The following is an 18,871-nucleotide window of genomic DNA, read 5'->3' as shown; positions in this document are numbered from 1 at the left end:
TTGATTTTTATTATCACCAATATATTTCTCACATTGTATTTTGGTGTTATTTCAGTTGATTATAATGCAGATATACATTTGTAGTTAGTTTACACATGTATATCAATTTTTTTGGGGAAGCGCACTTAGATTTTCTTTCCATGTTTTTATAGTTACCTCAGTTGCAAAAATATTAAATGTGTTACTTTTGGATACAGCAGAGAAGAATTCTAACCCTTGGCAGTTTTTTTCTGCTTTCTCTGGCTCAATTAGTGAGATTTCTTCTCACTTCCTGTCATGATGAAAGCAGTTTCACCAGACAGCCAGTGAAAATCTGCACCAGAGACACAAGAATATTGTAATTTAGACACAAGCAAATTAAAAATAAAAAGTTAAAGCGGTAGTAAACCTTTTCTAAAAAAAAAAAAAAAAAACCCTGCAAGACAATGGCATATTGTGCTAGTATGCATCACCTTAAAATGAATCCCTCCAGTGAAGCACCGTCACCGCTGACAGGGCTTCCATGGTCACCCAGTCCTTCCTTCTGGGTTTGAGTGCTCCGGCCATCTGATTGGACAAGCCAGGATGACGTCACTCTCATGCATGCGCATGGGAGTCATGCCCACGGCACAGAGTTTTGAAGGGACAGCACGGGTATTCCGTCCCTTCAGAGTGCATGCACCGCTGACGTCACTGACTGTATGCAGCATGAATATCTCCTAAACGGTGCACGTTTAGGAGATATTCACTGTACCCACAGGTAAGCCTTATTATGGGCTTATCTGTAGGTACAAGTAAAAAGAAGGACTTTACTACCACTTAAAGTCAGCCCCGGTATAACCCCTCCTCCAACCACTATGTCTCCGTTTTTTCAAGTGTCCTTGGAGATTAGATGCTTTTCCCTGGCTCTTCTCACTATATTGTTAATTCGTTTTGTCTTCTATTAACATGCTCAGTCCTCCACAGATGTTTTTTCTCTTTGCTAAAGATGTCTAATATGCTACTTCACCTGATTTCTACACAGCAGCTATCTGGATCAGCATATCTACTGCAGTAGCTTTGGAGCTCAACCCCCAGGCCCTCAACTCCAAGGCTAGCCTAGAAGATGACCTTCAGCCACTAGGCTTGGCATGGTGTAGCATTCCAGACGTTAGTTTAGTGTGTTAGTTATTTACGGAGCACTTTCTGGGTCCAAAACTGTAACACAGCCTTTCGTGTTACCCAGGCTCTGAAGACTCACTTTGTGAGTAAGCATATGGATGGGGCGAAAATAGCCTGAAATGGAACATTTGGTCATCAAGCTCTGCCTTGCGGAACTTTCCAGACCCATGTGTACTGTGTCAGTTAGCTGCAGAGTACTCTACAGTTTCAGAGCTGTGGTACAGCCACTTCTCTGATAACTCCTTATAAGAGTAGGCTTCTGGGGGTGGTTTTGGAGACCATTACTGGACCCTGCATACCAAATATTGCAGGGCTAGTTTGGAATGTGATCTTTTGGCACTGGGCTCTGCTTGTGGTTTACTGTGTTAATTATATGTAGATTGGGACCAAAGCCACAGCAGAGCCTGTAGTGTGACCTAGACTCTAAAGACTATTTTACGGTGGGTAAGCCCATTGATGGGGTGAAGTTGGCCTGGAATGTGACCTTCAAGTGTTGTTTAACCCAAATACAAACATTTATTATATCATTGTCGTACCTTACCAATTCTTAGATGTGGTGGCTGTATTAGTTTTCTTTTTTAGGCTTTCTTTCCTTTATTTTCACCTGGTGATGTGACCGGTAAATTTGTTGTTTTTCAAAAGACCAAGCTCTCCTGTAGATATAGCAATTACAGGGATGAGACAAACCATTTAACACTGGCAGAGGTGCTTACAATGATCAGTTTTTATTTCTTTATGTAAAACCTTTATCCCAAAAAGGAAAAAATGGTTACTGTAACTGCAATGTGTGAGCCGGAGCTTCAATTCAATAGTGTATTTAAATCTGCTAGTATAGCTAACACTCCCTTTCCCCCAGACTAACAGTGCTGCTGTCTGCTGTGCCCTCTGTGCTCCTTCATTCAGAGTGGGGGCATTCTAATACAGGAGGTGTGTTACTTGCCAGATCACCAGGTAAAAACAGAAGAGGAAAAAAAAAGAAGAAAAAGAAAACTAATGCCACCACATCTAATAATTGGTAAGCTGCAATATACGAGATGACATTTTTGGGTTTAATACCACTTTCAGGCACTGTGGTTCTTTCCAGACCCCTATGTATTGCTTTAGTTAGTTGTAGAGCGCTCCGTAGTTTCTGAGCCATGGTACAGCCTCTGGTGTAACCCCGTCTCTGATGACTCCTTCTATGAACAATCCTCTCAATGTGGTGATGATAACCTGATATGTCACCTATGGACACTGCGCTCAGCCAGGGCCGGATTAAGAGCATCATGGGCTTGGTGCTGAGGATTTTGAAGGGCCTTAAGGGCCGTGCCTTGGCATGCACCCAGAGGAGGAAGGGTGCAGCCATGCATGCCTAATTCCACATGGGATGCTGTCTCTGAAGCCCATAAACACATCCATGCATCGGCAACTGTCCCTCCTTGTCCGGCCTTCGTGCTGTGTGGGGAGGTTCTGAGGGAGCTGCCTGGGGAAGCGAGCATAGAAGCCAGACTTCTGTGTTTACAAGTGACAGAAGAGCGGTAACAGTGAATATGGCCAACCTGGGGCCTATATAAAGGTAGGGGCCTGAAGCTGCAGCTCCAATAGCCCCTACGTTAATCTGGCCCTGCGCTCAGCATTGTAATGCCTTGTGTACTCTAAAGTTGTAGCTGGACATAATTTTTTTGGCAAACATTAAACTCTGCCTCACAAAACTGTGAACACTCGGTTATAGCAGGAGAGGTCCATCCCATCACTTTGACAGGTCATTTGTGACCAGGCTCTCCTAATACTTTTTTTTTTTTTGCCTATTCATTAAAATAAATGGGGCTTTGCTTGCTTCGAAGTCCATCACTGTGCTTTAGGAATCATACGCATTGACTTATTAACCCCTTCATAATGCAGGTATAAATCTTGAACACAATTTTGCTATTTTGACGTCTAAGTAAAACTGTACACATTGTCGTAGCTACTTATTATATCCAGGTGAATTATACTTTTTCAGAGAAAATTGGGCTTTCTTTTGGTGATAGATAGCTCCTAATTTTTTTATTTTTTTATTTAATATCCAAGGAAAACTGTAAATTTCTTGCTATTACCATAAAGCAATCACTAAAAAAACAACTTAAAATAAATTCTCCTGCTCCAGACAATTTCAGACATACCACATATGTGTATATTATTTGACGTTTGTACCCGTAGTAAGGCTCAGAAAAAAATTGTGAATTTTTGCTTGTTTCTATCCAACCTGAAACACAGTGTGGTTTATTTATTAAAGCAGAGAGTGCAAAATCAGGCTCACTTCTGCACAAAAATCAATCAGCTTCTAGGTTGTATTGCCAAAGCTTAATTGAACAAGCTGAGGTTAGAAGCTGATTGGTTTCTATGCAGAAGCGGGTATGATTTTGCACTCTCTAGCTTTAGTAAAAAAAAAAAAAAACACTACTGACACTAATTTATTAAAAAAAATTTTAATCCCACCTAAAATACACTGACCATGACATTTGGCTCTTGCCATGACCATTGGCATTGGTCCTGACTCTGACCATTGACCGCTACAGGACCCGTTCTAATAGGAGCGACACAAGTCGCTCTGACTTAGAAAAAGGGTCCTGTACTACTTCGGGCGACCTCGGAGCGACTTGCATAGACTTCCATTATGTGAAGTCCCTGCAAGTCGCTCCGAAGTCATGGTGCATGGTAATGCACAAGTCGCCCCCGAAGTAGTAAGGAGTCGTGTCGCCTCAGTGTGAACTGGCTCTCACACTTTGTTTACATTTTTTCTCCTCTAGCAAGGAGAAAAACGATACAATGTATCTTTTTCTCCATTTAAGAGGAGAAAAAGCACAATTGTGGGTTGTGACTGATCGCTGTGATAGCCAATCAAAGACTATGACAGCAGTTAGGTGATCAGAAACCAGGTCTCCTAGTTCCCAATCTTTAGTATGGGACCCGGAGTTTGCAGTGGGATCTTGATTTCTGTTTTGCGAGCGCACTGTGCAGCGCGCGTCCAGCAGAAACAGGTACACATATATGCAGCCCCCCACGGATAAAGGCCGCTTCAGTGTGGCTGCCAGTGCCTATATGTGTACAGTCGGTGGGAAGGGGTTAAATATACATATTTATGCTGGATCTTGCTGTCAGAAAAATCCAGCTTAAAAAATGCATGTAATTGTGTGTAGAGTAGTCCCATTCAAGTGCATTTATGCTAGTAAATGTGCTATTTACAAGTGTGAGCAATTTGGTTTTATTACCAACTATAGAATAGCTTTATGCGCATATACATGTACATCCGATTATACATGTTTACATGCATACATGCCTAAATTACATAAAAATACTCATATTGAGTGCAGGAATTATCCATTTTTTCACATTGCTGAGCCCTGTTCTGTACTGTGAAGCTAAACACCTCTATGTGCATGGACATATTGGCTGTAATAGATTTGCGTGCCGATCCCTAAAAAGTGGCATTTTTGCACCCTTGAGCTTTTTATAAATACGGCAGCTTTTTTTTTTCTTTAGTAGCATTAGTAGCAGTATGGCCATAGTAAGGTTATATAGACCCTTAAGAATATTTTATGTCTCTATGTTCTTACTAGAAACTGAAGATATTTCCTGGCAGCCAGTAGTCAGATTCATATTTTCATGGCAGGTTCAGTTGAGATTGGCGGATAATGAGAAGTTACCTCCAGTTCTTAGTATGCACACATTGATACATAAGCTTCCAAAAACCCTGTAAGAATGCTGGAGATGCAGAAAAATATGAGATACTATTGGAAATGGGATATGGAAACTATTACAACACTGGGATGCTGAGCCAAAATAAAACATCCCCATTTATGAAGTGTGATATAAACAAAGGCAAGAGAATGTCAAAAGACAGTGCTTTGAAATGGATTGCATCCCTTTGTGTTCTCAGTTGAGAATTTGGACCCCCCACTTTGTTCATTTTATATTATTAAAGAAGAAATCTCACTTTAATTTTTACAAATGCATTGTGTTCCCAGGGGCGGGTAAAGTACATGTAGTATTTTGTCCCATCTTCCTTTGTGCTAAGGCTAGATATGACCTTGGAAAGGGCGCCCTTACTACCTACACTTGTAGGCAGGTGTAGCTTGACCTCCCTACATAGGTGGCGCTGTCCGCTACCAACATGCACATTCCCCCTAGGCTTCCATACGTGTCATCTGGTCGGCAGCTGTCCAATTGGACTTCCGCAGCCATCTTTGATGAGGGCAGTGCTTCTAAAAAAGTGGTAAAAATGTGGTTAGGTCAAGGGAAGGGAACCCACTGGATAGGAAGAGTTTGCCTAGCAGAAGGGAAAGGTTCCAGAGGAGGAGGGACAACAAAAGGACTGTTCGCTAGTGCTGCTGTCCGAAACCTTTCATCACTAGTTCCTTGGTGCTTACTGCCTACCAGCTGCCTCTTGTGCCCGGTGCTGTCGGTCTCTGGGGATCACTTTCTGCAAGTATTGCAAAATCCCCTGTGAGGGTTCCTGTAAGTTTTCTCCCATCAGCGTGAGGAGAGGACTGCCGATATCTGGCAAATCCTGTTTACATTGTGATCAGCTGTGATTGGACACAGCTGATCACATGGTAAAGGGCCGCTGTGATTAGCTCTTTACTCTGATCTGTGATCAGCTGTGTCAGAAGGACACAGCGATCACAGAGTGCTCCCGGAAATGTGTGATCATGCTGTAGCCGTCATTCGGCAATAGGGCAGTCGGCAAGAGCTTAAAGGTACAATTACATTTTTAATTTGAATCAGCTAAATACATTTCAGATCAAAGTAAAAGGTTTGTGAAGTCTTACACTCCATTTTCCTAGGCAGCAGCCGCAGCCCATGTAGAAAAGCCTGTCCCCTGCCAGCATGCTGTACAGAGGGAACCTTGCTGTCTTTGTGGAAGCAGTGGTCTGTCTGCAGAGACCCAGCATGTTCTCTACTGAGTCAGACCTAGAGCCTTCCAATAGGCAAAGCTTGTGTTCCCTACTGATTGGAGAACTCTAGCTCTGACTAAGTTTGGGGTGTGCTGGACCTCTGCAGAGAGACCACTGCTTATACGTCTGCACATTTTTTAGATTGACTGAAAGCATGGAACCTTAAAGCGTAACTCCGCTTTTGTTGAGAAAAAACATTCCCCTCTGGGTGATCTCTATACATTATAAGGATTATAACAAACTAAGTTGCAGATTCCTACCTTTTGTTATTCTGAAGAAATCACTGCTTGTTCCTCTGTGCTGAGTGGGTCAAATGGGAGTGGTTTCATAATTATCTATCAGCTGTGGCAGCTGCAGAGCACTAATGAGGAAAACTGCTGGGCCTGCATCCCTTTACACGTGTTCCTATTGGGAGTATCTCACCAAAAATGACATTTTTGTTGCAGGGGATGCCAGAAATCTGACTTGTATCTTAGGCAGACTTCTGGGAAAATTGGTGAGCCAATCACACAAGCAGGAAATGATGTTTCTGGGGTGTGGTCAGTATACATTCTGTGTAGAGAACAGCTCCAGGTAGCCAATTTGCATTTTCAGAAAATTACAACAGCTGCAGATTGAAAAGGAAAGGTAATTTTTAATAACATTCAATTACAATAGGATTTGTTTCGCAATTGTATACGCTATATTGTTTTTTTCTTTATTTTCTATTTTTTTTCCCCACGAAAGTGGAGTTACCCTAAGGAAATAGCACCCTTTAAAATGTCAAAAAGTTTGCAAGGGCCCTGGATATTTCTAGAAGTATAGTTACAAAAAAAACTTTTAAATATTAAAATAAAGCTCAAAATGACTCAGCACAGTTGTAGGCAGCCCAAAAGAAATAATGACTCTGCATATATAACACACAAACCTGTTAACCACTTAAGCCCCGGAAGATTTTACCCCCTTCCTGACCAGGGGGTATTTTGCGATTCGGCACTGCATGACTTTAACGGACAATTGCGCGGTCGTGCGACGCTGTACCTAAACAAATTTGGCGTCCTTTTTTTCCCACAAACAGAGCTTTCTTTTGGTTGTATTTGATCACCTGTGCGATTTTTTGATCACGCGCTATAAACAAAAAAAGAGCGTCAATTTTGCAAAAATAGCAATATTTTTCACATTTTTTTATATGAAATTTCCCCAAAAAAAATGTAAAAATCAAAATTTTTTTAAAAAAATGTAAAAATCAAAATTTTTGGTAAAAAAAATCGCAAAAAGCGTATTTTGATTGGTTTGCGCAAAAGTTATCGCGTTTACTAACAAAGGGAAAGATTTTTGTCATTTTTGTTGTTTTTTTTTTTTTAACGCGTAATGGCGGCGATCTGCGATTTTTTTTGCGGTACTGCGACATTGGGGCGGACAGATCGGACCCTTGACTGACATTTGTGACACTTTTGGGGTTACCAGTGACATTTCTACAGTAATCAGTGCTATATATATGCACTGTTACTGTAAAAATACACTGGTAGTGAAGGGGTTAACTTTATTTGGGAGGGAGGGGCTGTGTGTATCCCTAGGGGCGTGCTTTCTACTGTGATTGGCTGTGGCTTGAGCTGTAAGGACACTGATCAACGGATCTACATACTAGATCCGTGTGATCAGTGTCTTTACAGCGAGGAGAATGACAGGTGGCTTTCTCCGGGTCCGCCGGTCACACGCGCGGGGGGGTCCGTGACCACGTGGGAGCGGGGGCGCGCCTCCGACGGCGCGCGTTCGCTCCCTAGACCCTCACAAGCTAGTGACATAGCCCTACGTCACTTTGCCTGTGAGGGGCTGACTGCCGACGTAGATCGGCGTTAGGCAGTCGGCAAGTGGTTAATATGCCATTCTGAGCATGAATACCTTTCTTTAATATTCATATTATAAAATGGAAATGTGGCTTTACTTCCAGGCAAATTACCATAAATGTTTACTTAGCTATTGGTACAATGCTAATCGTGTTTGAAACAATTTTTGTTTATGCAAAAGAAAGTCGTGTATTATTCTATAACATATGGTTTCTGTCAAATGGAATTGCTTTAGTCATCAGCTAGCGGTGCACTAAAAACAAAGTACTGTACAGATGTAGAAAGTGCGAACTGCCTTATGCAGAATTTTATCCAAATCATGGATATATTATTGAAGTCCTAGTCCTTACATTTACCTTGAAGGGTAACTCCACTTCCGTGGGGAAAAAAAATAGCAAATAAAGAAAAAATAATATAACGTCTACAATTGCGACACAAATCATATTGTAATTGAATGTTATTAAAAATTACCTTTCCTTTTCAATCTGCAGCCGCTGTAATTTTCTGAAAATGTAATGCAATATACTGACCACACCCCAGAAACATCATTTCCTGCTTGTGTGATTGGCTCACTGATTTTCCCAGAAGTCTGCACTAAGATACAAGTCAGATTTGAGGCATCTCCTGCAATAATAATATAGTTTTTGGTGAGATTCTCCCAATAGGAACACATCTAAAGGGATGCAGACCCAGCAGCTTTCCTCATTAGAGCCCTGCAGCTGCCACAGCTGACTGATAATTATGAAACCACTCCCATTAGACCCACTCAGCACAGAGGGACAATCAGTGATTTCTTCAGAATAACAAGGTAGGAATCTGCAACAACGTTATAATCCTTGTAATGTACAGAGATCACCCAGAGGGGAATGTTTTTTTCTCAACAAAAATGGAGTTACGCTTTAGGGCTCAGTTCACACTGGCACGACTTGGGATCTGTCTTTTAAGACCCCCAAGTTGCATGTCATGTGAAATCCCATGTTAGTCAATGACATCTGTCTTATTAGCACTATTGAACTTCAACTTCAGAAAAGGTTCCTGTACTAATTCAAGACGACTTCTATCCGACTTGTGGCCATAGACTTTAATGGATTTGGATCCAACATTACGGGAAGATTACCCAGGTATTCCCTGAAAGTTTTTTCAAAGTCTCTTCAAAGTTACTTCAAAGTCGCTTTAAAGTTGCATCAAGTAGTACTCAAGTCGCCAGCAAATCAGCAGGAAGTCGCCTGGCAAAGTCACACCGTAATTCGCACGACTTTCAGGTCGCAGCAGTGTGAACCAAGCTTGATCTGAACCCTGAATAGAGGGCAATCACTTTGCTAAAGCACTGTTTATAATAAACAATTGCCATTTTGTTTTTTTAAAATACTTTTTGACTTTTTTTTTTTAAATCTTTAAATCTTATTGATGCTGATTTTCTTTAGTCTCTTTCAGCCTCTTCCTTTCTACATGTATTTGGCTGCCCATCATTGCTCTGCACATGCTTCCTAGTGACAAGGATGAACCATGCTGTGACATGGATGTCATCAAGGCCACTTGTAGTCTCCATTAGGGGAGCATGTGATAGGGTGTCAATGCAGGAGCACAATAATAAGTCTAATCTTGTTGTTGGCCATATGCATAGGCATCACCAGCATTTTAATTGATTTTTCTATCCAATCATTTTATGCAACCTGGTATTTTATGCTCCTCAAGCCAGCCATAGATGGGTAAAATTTCGGCCGGTTCTGCAGGGACGGGCCAAATTTCAATCCATCTGTAGGCAGGCTGGTTTATCTGAAATCGATCTATTAACTACTTCTGGACCGGAAGGTTTTCCCCCTTAATGACCAGGCCATTTTTTGTGATTTGGCACTGCGTTACTTTAACTTGAAATTGCGTGGTCGTGCAACGCTGTACCTAAATAGAATTGAAAAAATAAAGGTGCGCTGATAAACGTGCGTGAAGCTGCTACCAAGATATATATGTGATGTATATGTAAAAAAAGGTTGGTGCGCTAAACTTATATTCCACAAATATATAAACAATGCATACAATTGTAAATAAAGTGAAAAAATTAAAAGTCCATTCTCTTGTGACAACGTGCAAATGAATAAACTTTGAAGTGACTTGAAACGAATTGTGATTCCTGTAACTCGATAAATTGTGTATGACCACCACGTGAAACGATCCCCACCACCGACAAGCTGTTCTTCTTACCAGATAGACAGATATATACGTGAGTGGATGGATGATACAGCTACTCACTCCCCATGCAGCTTCACCCAAAGTGTGTGTGTAAGCCGCTTACCAGATATCAATGTGGTTGAGCATGGGAATAAACATCTCATCTCTTCAGAATCGAGGCTGTCTGTTGGAAATTCCACCCTCCGTGCGCTTGCTACTCCCATCCTGCATAAACTACTGTTTGCCGCAGCCAGAAAGTCACAAGGAGACACTATACCTTGTATTGGGATCGCCACACCAACAGACAGCCTCGATTCTGAAGAGATGAGATGTTTATTCCCATGCTCAACCACATTGATATCTGGTAAGCGGCTTACACACACACTTTGGGTGAAGCTGCATGGGGAGTGAGTAGCTGTATCATCCATCCACTCACGTATATATCTGTCTATCTGGTAAGAAGAACAGCTTGTCGGTGGTGGGGATCGTTTCACGTGGTGGTCATACACAATTTATCGAGTTACAGGAATCACAATTCGTTTCAAGTCACTTCAAAGTTTATTCATTTGCACGTTGTCACAAGAGAATGGACTTTTAATTTTTTCACTTTATTTACAATTGTATGCATTGTTTATATATTTGTGGAATATAAGTTTAGCGCACCAACCTTTTTTTACACCTAAATAGAATTGATGTCCTTTTTTTTCTACAAATAGAGCTTTCTTTTGGTGGTATTTGATCACCTCTGCAATTTTTATTTTTTGCGCTATAAACAAAAAGCGACAATTCTGGAAAAAAAAACAATATTTCTTTACTTTCTGCTATATAACATTCCCAATAAAAAAAATTTAAAAATCTAATTTTTTTCATCATTTTAGGCCAGTTTGTATTCTGCCACATATTTTTGGTAAAAACAAATCCCAATAAGAGTATATTGATTGGTTATCGTGTCTACAAACTAGGGGAAAGATTTATGTCATTTTTATTTATTTTTTTTTTTATTAGTAGTGGTGGCGATCAGCCATTTTAAGAGGGACTGCGACATTGCGGCGGACGGATCGGACACCTAACTGACATTTTTGACACTTTTGGGGGGACCAATGACATTACTACAGTAATCAGTCCTAAAAATATGCACTGTTACTGTAATAATGACACTGGCAGGGAAGGGGTTAACACCAGGGGCGATCAAAGGGTTAAATGTGTCTCTAAGGGATGCTTTCTAAATGTGGGGAGATGGACTTATGGAATGAACACAGGGACCTGTGTTCCTAAATAGGAGGAACACAGGAGCCCTGTGTTCTTTGCTGACAGAACAGTGGTCTGCCGTTTTTACAACGACAGACCGCAATTCTGTCTCCTTGGGGAGCAATTGCGGGTGCCCGGCGGCAATCGCGGCCGCCGGCCCCGCAGATCAGTTTCCCCTCTGGCGAATGGGCGCGCCCGAGCGGTCCTGCGAAGCGACGTACGGATACGTCGTTTAGCAGGAACTTGACGACCTGCCGCCGTATATGTACGGCGGCTGGTCGTCAAGAGGTTAATTGGTTAATTGACTCCAGAACAAGCAGCCTATCAGGTTTTTTTTTTTTTTGTACAATTACTGCCGCCAGCAGAGATCATTGTATTCTGATGGCAGGAAAACCTCCCACTGTTATAATACAATAGGGCAGCAAGGGGCAGCAATACTGACTGTGCTGATGGGGAAATCGAGTAATTTTCTTTCCTTCAACCGGCGGTTGAAGAAAAGAAAATTGCATAATTTATGGACAGCCTTAGGCAGCTGCACCACCATCCTTACATCTCTAAACTGGGCTATGCTGTTTGGCAGGGTTTACCTGTACTTATTTTTTTTCTTGAAATCCGCTACACTAACAAGATTAAAATTTGTTGCAAGATTCTTTTGTCTAAATACGTGATGAAACTGGTAATAATGTGCCAAAAAGCCTGAAGAAGATACCATTAATCACCTGTTACACATTGGTGGAGCCATACTAGCCAGAAAGCTATCACTTACATGGCCAACTTTTGACGATTCCCAGCATGTTGGAAGATATTTTCGATTATTTTAGTTAGGCATTCTTTTTTGTCCTTAGAACAGGGAACTAACCTGTTACTGCATGCACTCCACTGTATCCTAACCACTTGCCGACCGCAATATGTATATATACGTTGCGGTTTGCAAGTGGTTTACACCGGGGTTACGGCTGAAGACATCAGCCATAACCTCGGTATCGTTTTTTGCAGCTGACGGTTGACTTTCTCATAAAACTATTCCAAGAGGCTCATGAGGCCGCTGGAATGGTTTCCCAAGCGGAGGGAGGGGACCTGCCGGCAAGCCTAAGAAACCCTATTGAGCGAAGTGGACCCTCCCGCAGCTCGCTGCTGTTTCCCAGGCTTACCGTTTCCCCCGGTTCTCCCTAGAAACAATCTGACGGTGCAGCTGGCTGCTCCCATAGGCCTTACTCTTTGATCGAATTTATGGCCTTGGAGGACTGGAGCGATGTCATGACATCATTTCCAGTCCAGGCTGGAAGTAAATCTTTTTTTGTTTTTTTAAAGGAAAAGATCAAAGAATTTTTTTTTTTGGATCTTTTGCTTTTAAGGGTAAAGAAGAGACATGGGGGCTTTTTGACCCCAGATCTCTCCATAAAGAGGACCTGTCATCCTTATTTCTATTACACGGATGTTTTAGGAAGAAAAGTGTTTAAAAAAAAAAAAATATTAAAGGGACAGTGTAAAGATAAAAAGTAAAATACAGTAAATAAGAAAGAAAAAAAGTATAATGGCCTCCATCCCTCCATGCTGGCGCACAGAAGCAAACGCATACATAAGTCGCGCATGCATATGCAAACGGTATTCACACCACACATGTGAGGTATAACTGTGAACGTTAGAATGAGAGCAATAATTCTAGTGCTAGACCTTCTCTGTAACTCTAAACAGGTAACCTGTAAAGGTGTTTGAAGCGTCGCCTATGAAGATTTTTTAAGTACCGTAATTTGTCGCCATTCCACAAGCATGTGCAATTTTAAAGCGTGACATGTTAGGTGTCTATTTACTCGGTGTACCATCCTCTTTCATATTGTACAAAAAAATTGGGGTAAATTATGTGTTTTGTTTTATTTCTTTTATTCATTAAACTGTATTTTTTCCCAAAAAATTAAGTTTGCAAAACTGCTGTGCAAATAAGGTTTTCAACAATCGCCATTGTATTCCCTAGGGTCTTCAATTGGATATACCATAGAAGTAGCACATGCTCCCATAAGAATGGGATGATTTCTCATTGTTTCCTTGTTTAGAGTGTGAGATCAGTATGTCTATGGTATTATTGAAATCACTGAATCCTTCTCCAAACTCTGTTTATATATTACACATTGTATATGGCATCATTATCACTGTTCATCTGTCCTGAAAAGAAAAGGCGATATATATATATGTGTGTATATATATATATATATATATATATATATATATATATATATATATATATATACATATATATATATATATATATATATATATATATATATATATATATATATACATATATATATATATATATATATATATATATATATCTATAAATAAACACCTTTTCTTTTCAGGCCAGATGAACAGTGATAATGATGCCATATACAGTGTGTAATATATATATATATATATATATATATATATATATATATATATATATATCCAGAAGGATATGGTTGACCAGGAGAGTGCAGAGTGGGGCAACTACATTGGCAAAAGACAACAAAACTGAATGTATTCCCCGTTAAGTGGGGGGCAATTAAGGTGGAATATGATCACCTTGTACAAATACATAAATCCAACTCTGTAGACTGCTTGGGTTTTGATCCAGAGAGTATCCAATTGCTTTTTGGGATCGGGAGAGATTTTTGCCACTATTTGAACTAATTGGACCGTGCCTTATAAGAGTTTCATTTTGCCTTTCTCTGGATAATCTGTGGGTTTAGGGTTCTGAGGATGCAAGACGTTTTATATTTCTTTAGGTTATTTTTATCTCGATAGACATTTTTTTTTAACCTATATAGTCAGTTAAAAGCAAGCAATGCAACTGTTCAACTATTCAATTAGTGATGGCAATGTTCAGTCCACGTAAGGGTTAACAGTTAAGCTGGCCATACATTAAACACTTGTCTTATTCAATCTCCTATAGATATACCTGCAACTATGTAGTGCAAGGGCTGTCTGATTGCATACAAATTGAAAGTTTAGGTTTGAGCTCATATTATATGGTTTTGGTAAAACTAAAGGAAAATTGTACAAGAAAATTGTGAATAATATATACAGTACATCTGTGTGGAGATTGTCCAGCCTGCTGGAGAAAGTTAGGGTGACCAGCTGATAAATGTTCCTTATTTTAATCATTAGTATAGCAGCTGCATATTTAGATTTTATATAGAGAACACTGCACATTAATATTAGTCCGTGCCTCAAAGGAGCTTGCAATCTGGGGCCCCTTTCTGCTTTTTACTGTACATGTGCTACCAACATGTGAAGCAGCAGCGGGCAGACTTGTCATCGCCCGTGCTCGGTTAGAGATCTGTGCATCTGTGGCCATGCTAAGCATCCTTCGTTTTACAAGAAAACGACCGCACAAGGCTGCAATTAGGCAAGTGCACAAAAGAAAATCGCCAGCGTAACTAATAGTGAAATTACGATCCGTCCAGAGTCATGAGAGCAATACATTTTTGCATGCATCAGTTGTAACTTTAAGAGAACAATAATGAAACACCTGATAACAGGTCATTATATGCGCTATAATGGATTTCAAATTAAATGCGGCTTATCGTTTTAAAAAGCAGTAATAACTTACAGGCATTCATCTTGTTCCTAGTGCTCAGTAACATGTGGAAGAGGCGTGCAGCAGAGGACTGTCCACTGCCAAGTCGGTACTCAGAAGCCGTCCAGAGAATCAGAATGTAATCAGTCTACGAGACCCGTGTCAGAGCAGCCTTGCCAAGCAGCGGATTGTCCAGTTTACACTTGGAAAGCAGAAGACTGGCAAGACGTAAGTAGAAGATCCAGGGGGTGGGCCGCTCCGGCAACATTCAAAACGCACAAGATGCTCATCCTGACGTCGGTTGGGATCTCGTTTCTCCTGTGAGGTGTAAGCTGCAGGCTTGAGTGCGTCCGTGCATTTTTGTCAGGTTGCCAAAGTTTACACTCTGCAGGGATCCAGTCTGCTGCTGATACAAATCAGATGACTGATGAAGGCTTTTTCTTTTTTTTTTTTTAAGCCCGACAAAACTAGCCTGCCAAAAAAGGACACACGGGCTTGGAGGGATTAATGAGTGAATCCAGTAAATGTGTGTTATAAACTATTATAAAACAGAATTATTATTTTTTTTTTTTTACCATTCGAAATCCAGATCTAAGGGTAAGCCCCTCTACAAATAATTAGATGCCGGAGAGTTAAACCACGTGACGTCTCGGGAACTCTATAGAAGAGATCTCTGTGCTGAGTTTCAAGGTCTGCACACGTGCTGTGACCATTGTGAGGCCGTTGAACTCTCCTTACTGCATTTTTTAAAATTGAATTTATATTTCATAAAGTATTATTTATAATATATACAATCTATAAAATATTTTAGACATTTTATATATACATTATATAATACAGCAAGGAAAGCTATAGGAAAACTAAAACACACAAAGGTGCCGGTGGACATGAATACCTAAATGTCTTAGGTGGGTAGGACCAAAGAGGAAGAGAGGTCTTGCTGCTGGAGCATCCAAGACATAAAAATCCTGAAAGCATCTATAATTTAGATAACACTTTTAGGTGGAAAAAAGAAAAAGGACTTGACTTAATCTAAATCTTTTCTTTAATAGACAATTTATTTCCTTAACCAGTTGACCTCCATAAGATTTAGTCCCCCTTCATGACCAGGCCATTTTTTGCAAAACGGCACTGCATTACTTTCACAATTGCACGGTCGTGTGACAATGCACCCAAATAAAAGTTATGTGCTTTTTTTTCCCACAAATAGACATTTATTTTGATGGTATTTGATCACCTCTGCATTTTTTATTTTTTTGCACTATAAACAAAAAAATACCAACAATAAAAAAAATTTAAATTTTTTTTTTACTTTCTACTATAAAACTTATCCAATAAAAAAAAAAAAAAACAGAAACATCGAATTTCTTCATCAATTTAGGCCAATATGTATTCTGCTACATATTTTTGGTAAAAAAAAAAATAAATAAAATCCCAATAGATGTATATTAATCAGCTTGTGCAAAAGTTATAGCGTCTACAAACTATGGTATATTTTTATTTATTTATTTATTTTTACTAGTAATGGCAGTGATCAGCAACTTATAGCGGGACAGAGATATTACGGCGAATATTCAGGCATGGACAGACACTTTTTGGGGACCAGTGACAATAATACATTGATCAGTGTAAAAAAATATGCACTGTCACTGTACTAATGACACTGGCTGGGAAGGGGTTAACATCAGGGGGCGATCAAAGGGTTAACTGTGTGCCTAGCCTGTGTTTCTGTGTACTGTGGGAGGTGCTTTTAACTGGGGAAGGCATGGATCAATGTTCTTGCTTTGTAGAGACACAGGATCCATGCCATCCCTCCTGACAAAACTGTGATCTTCCTTGTTTACATAGGCAGATCGCCATTCTGCCTCTGTACCGAACAATCAGCGTATGTCAGCGGACATCGAGTCCATGGTACCCGCCGATCAGCTCCTGCTATGTTTAATGTAACAGGGTGACAAAACAGAAGCAACAAGGACTTTCATAGGAGGGTCTCCAGGCAGGGCCATCTTACTGCATGGGCATGCTGGGCCAGCGAACCAGCCCAAGCCAAGCATTATTTCCGATTCCCGTGTGCATCCCACTCCTGAACTTAGCAAGTGGCAAGCGCCTGTCAGGCCCCGCGCAGCTGTCAGGCCACTTGGGCCGTGGAGGGGGAGCCCACAACTGCAGGAATGCCTGTCCGTATCCACGAGGAACAGGCCCACCAGGACAGTCGAGTCTGACTTCCGTCTGTGTTCACTGGACCCAGCCGCCGAACTTGTAAGTCTGGCACTGCTGTAATATAGCCTTATCAATAATTTTAATTTTTATTCTCGTGGGTGATTGTGTAAGCAGGGCCCCAGTGCACTGCATTGCCCAGGGCCCTTTAATGCTCTTAAAGAGGAAGTAAACCCTCCTCTGCAACTTGTACCTATAGGTAAGCCTATATTAAGCCTTACCTATAGGTACTGTAAATATCTCCTAAACATGTACCGTTTAGGAGATATTTACATTTCATGCAGCCAGTGACGTCACTGACGCATGCGCTCTGAAGGATCGGCCGATCCTGCCTTTCCTTCAGAGCCCCGCGCCGTGACCGTCGGCTCCCGCGCGCGTGCGCGGGAGTGACGTCACCGCGGCTCCGGCCAATCAGATGGCCGGATGCCGCGATCCCGGAAGACGGGCGACTGGACATGTCGCCCGTCATAGAGGTAAGAGAGCGGCGCGGCAGGGGGCTCGTTCTAAGGTAAGTATTTGATAATGAGCTAGTATGCGATGCATACTAGCTCATTATGTCTTTCTCTTTCAGGATGTAAAGAAAATAAAAATGTTTTTCTCGGTTTACAACCTCTTTAAGATGGCACTGTCTCCAGGTATAATAAAACCGGCATATTTAAAATGACTGACAACTGCTTAGGGCCAGCTTCAATTTTATGCATTGCAACGTGCGTATTTTACTGTGCGTTACTGCAATTTATGGAATAAGATGTATTCATTTTGAGCAATACTCCAATACACTAAAGAAACGCACCTTGGGTGCACCTGCATTGCAGCCCACATGTAGTGTCATGACCTGTGGTAGTGAAGATGCATTTTCTGGTCCTATATAAATGTGCCACCTAATCAAAGCATGTTAATGGGCAACATTATTAACCACTTGCCGACCACCGCCCGACTATATACGGCGGCGGTCAGCCCCTCACAGGCAAAGTGACGTACCGGTACGTCACTAGCCTGTGAGCCAATAGGGGGTGAGCGCGCGCCGCCGGAGGCGCGCTCCTGCCCCCGCTCGTTCCCTAAGCAGCCCGCGCGTGTGACCGGCGGACCCAATGTCCGCCGGTCACTCACGATTGTCGGGTGGAGAGGTAGAAAGGCAGGCGGCTAATGTAAACACACCCGCCTGTCATTCTCCCCTGTGTAAAAGCACAGATCATACGGTCACCCCTACACTTTGTACACACACAGCCACATCCAATCACAGTTAGAAGCACGCCCCTAGTGACACACTTAACCCCTCTTTCTCCAATAAAGTTAACCCCTTCCCTCCCAGTGTAATTTTTACAGTAACAGTGCATATTTATAGCACTGATTACTGTAGTAATGTCACTGGTAACCCCAAAAGTGTAAAAAATGTCAGTCAAGGGTCCGATCTGTCCGCCGCAATGTCGCAGTCCCGCAAAAAAAATCGCAGATCGCCGCCATTACTCGTTAAAAAAAAAGAACAATAAAAATGACAAAAATCTTTCCCTTAGTTAGTAAACGCAATAACTTTTGCGCAAACCAATCAAAGTACGCTTTTTGCAATTTTTTTACCAAACATATGTAGCAGAAAACAAATTGGCTTACAATGTTAACAAATTTTGATTTTTACTTTTTTTGGGGGGGGGAATTTCATATAAAAAATTTGAAAAATATAGTTATTTTTGCAAAATTGTCGCTCTTTTTTTGTTTATAGCGCATGATTAAAAAATCGCATAGGTGATCAAATACCACCAAAAGAAAGCTCTGTTTGTGGGAAAAAAAGAACGTCAATTTCA

At 41.1% G+C, this 18,871-nt stretch overlaps 1 protein-coding gene across 1 annotated transcript in view; it reads left to right on the top strand.

The window, feature by feature from the left end:
• Positions 1–18,871, top strand: part of ADAMTS9 (ADAM metallopeptidase with thrombospondin type 1 motif 9) — a 344,253-nt gene that overhangs the window by 274,601 nt on the left and 50,781 nt on the right. The window contains exon 30 of the mRNA XM_082265401.1: positions 14,910–15,083. Within this exon, the coding sequence (XP_082121527.1) occupies positions 14,910–15,083 (174 nt within the window). The remainder of the gene's footprint in view (positions 1–14,909; positions 15,084–18,871) is intronic.

Source organism: Pelophylax lessonae (genome assembly GCF_965119305.1).
Source record: "Pelophylax lessonae genome assembly, chromosome: 8".
NCBI lineage: Eukaryota > Metazoa > Chordata > Amphibia > Anura > Ranidae > Pelophylax > Pelophylax lessonae.
The sequence above is the reverse complement of the archived record's forward strand: the minus strand, read 5'-3'. Positions and strand labels throughout refer to the sequence as shown.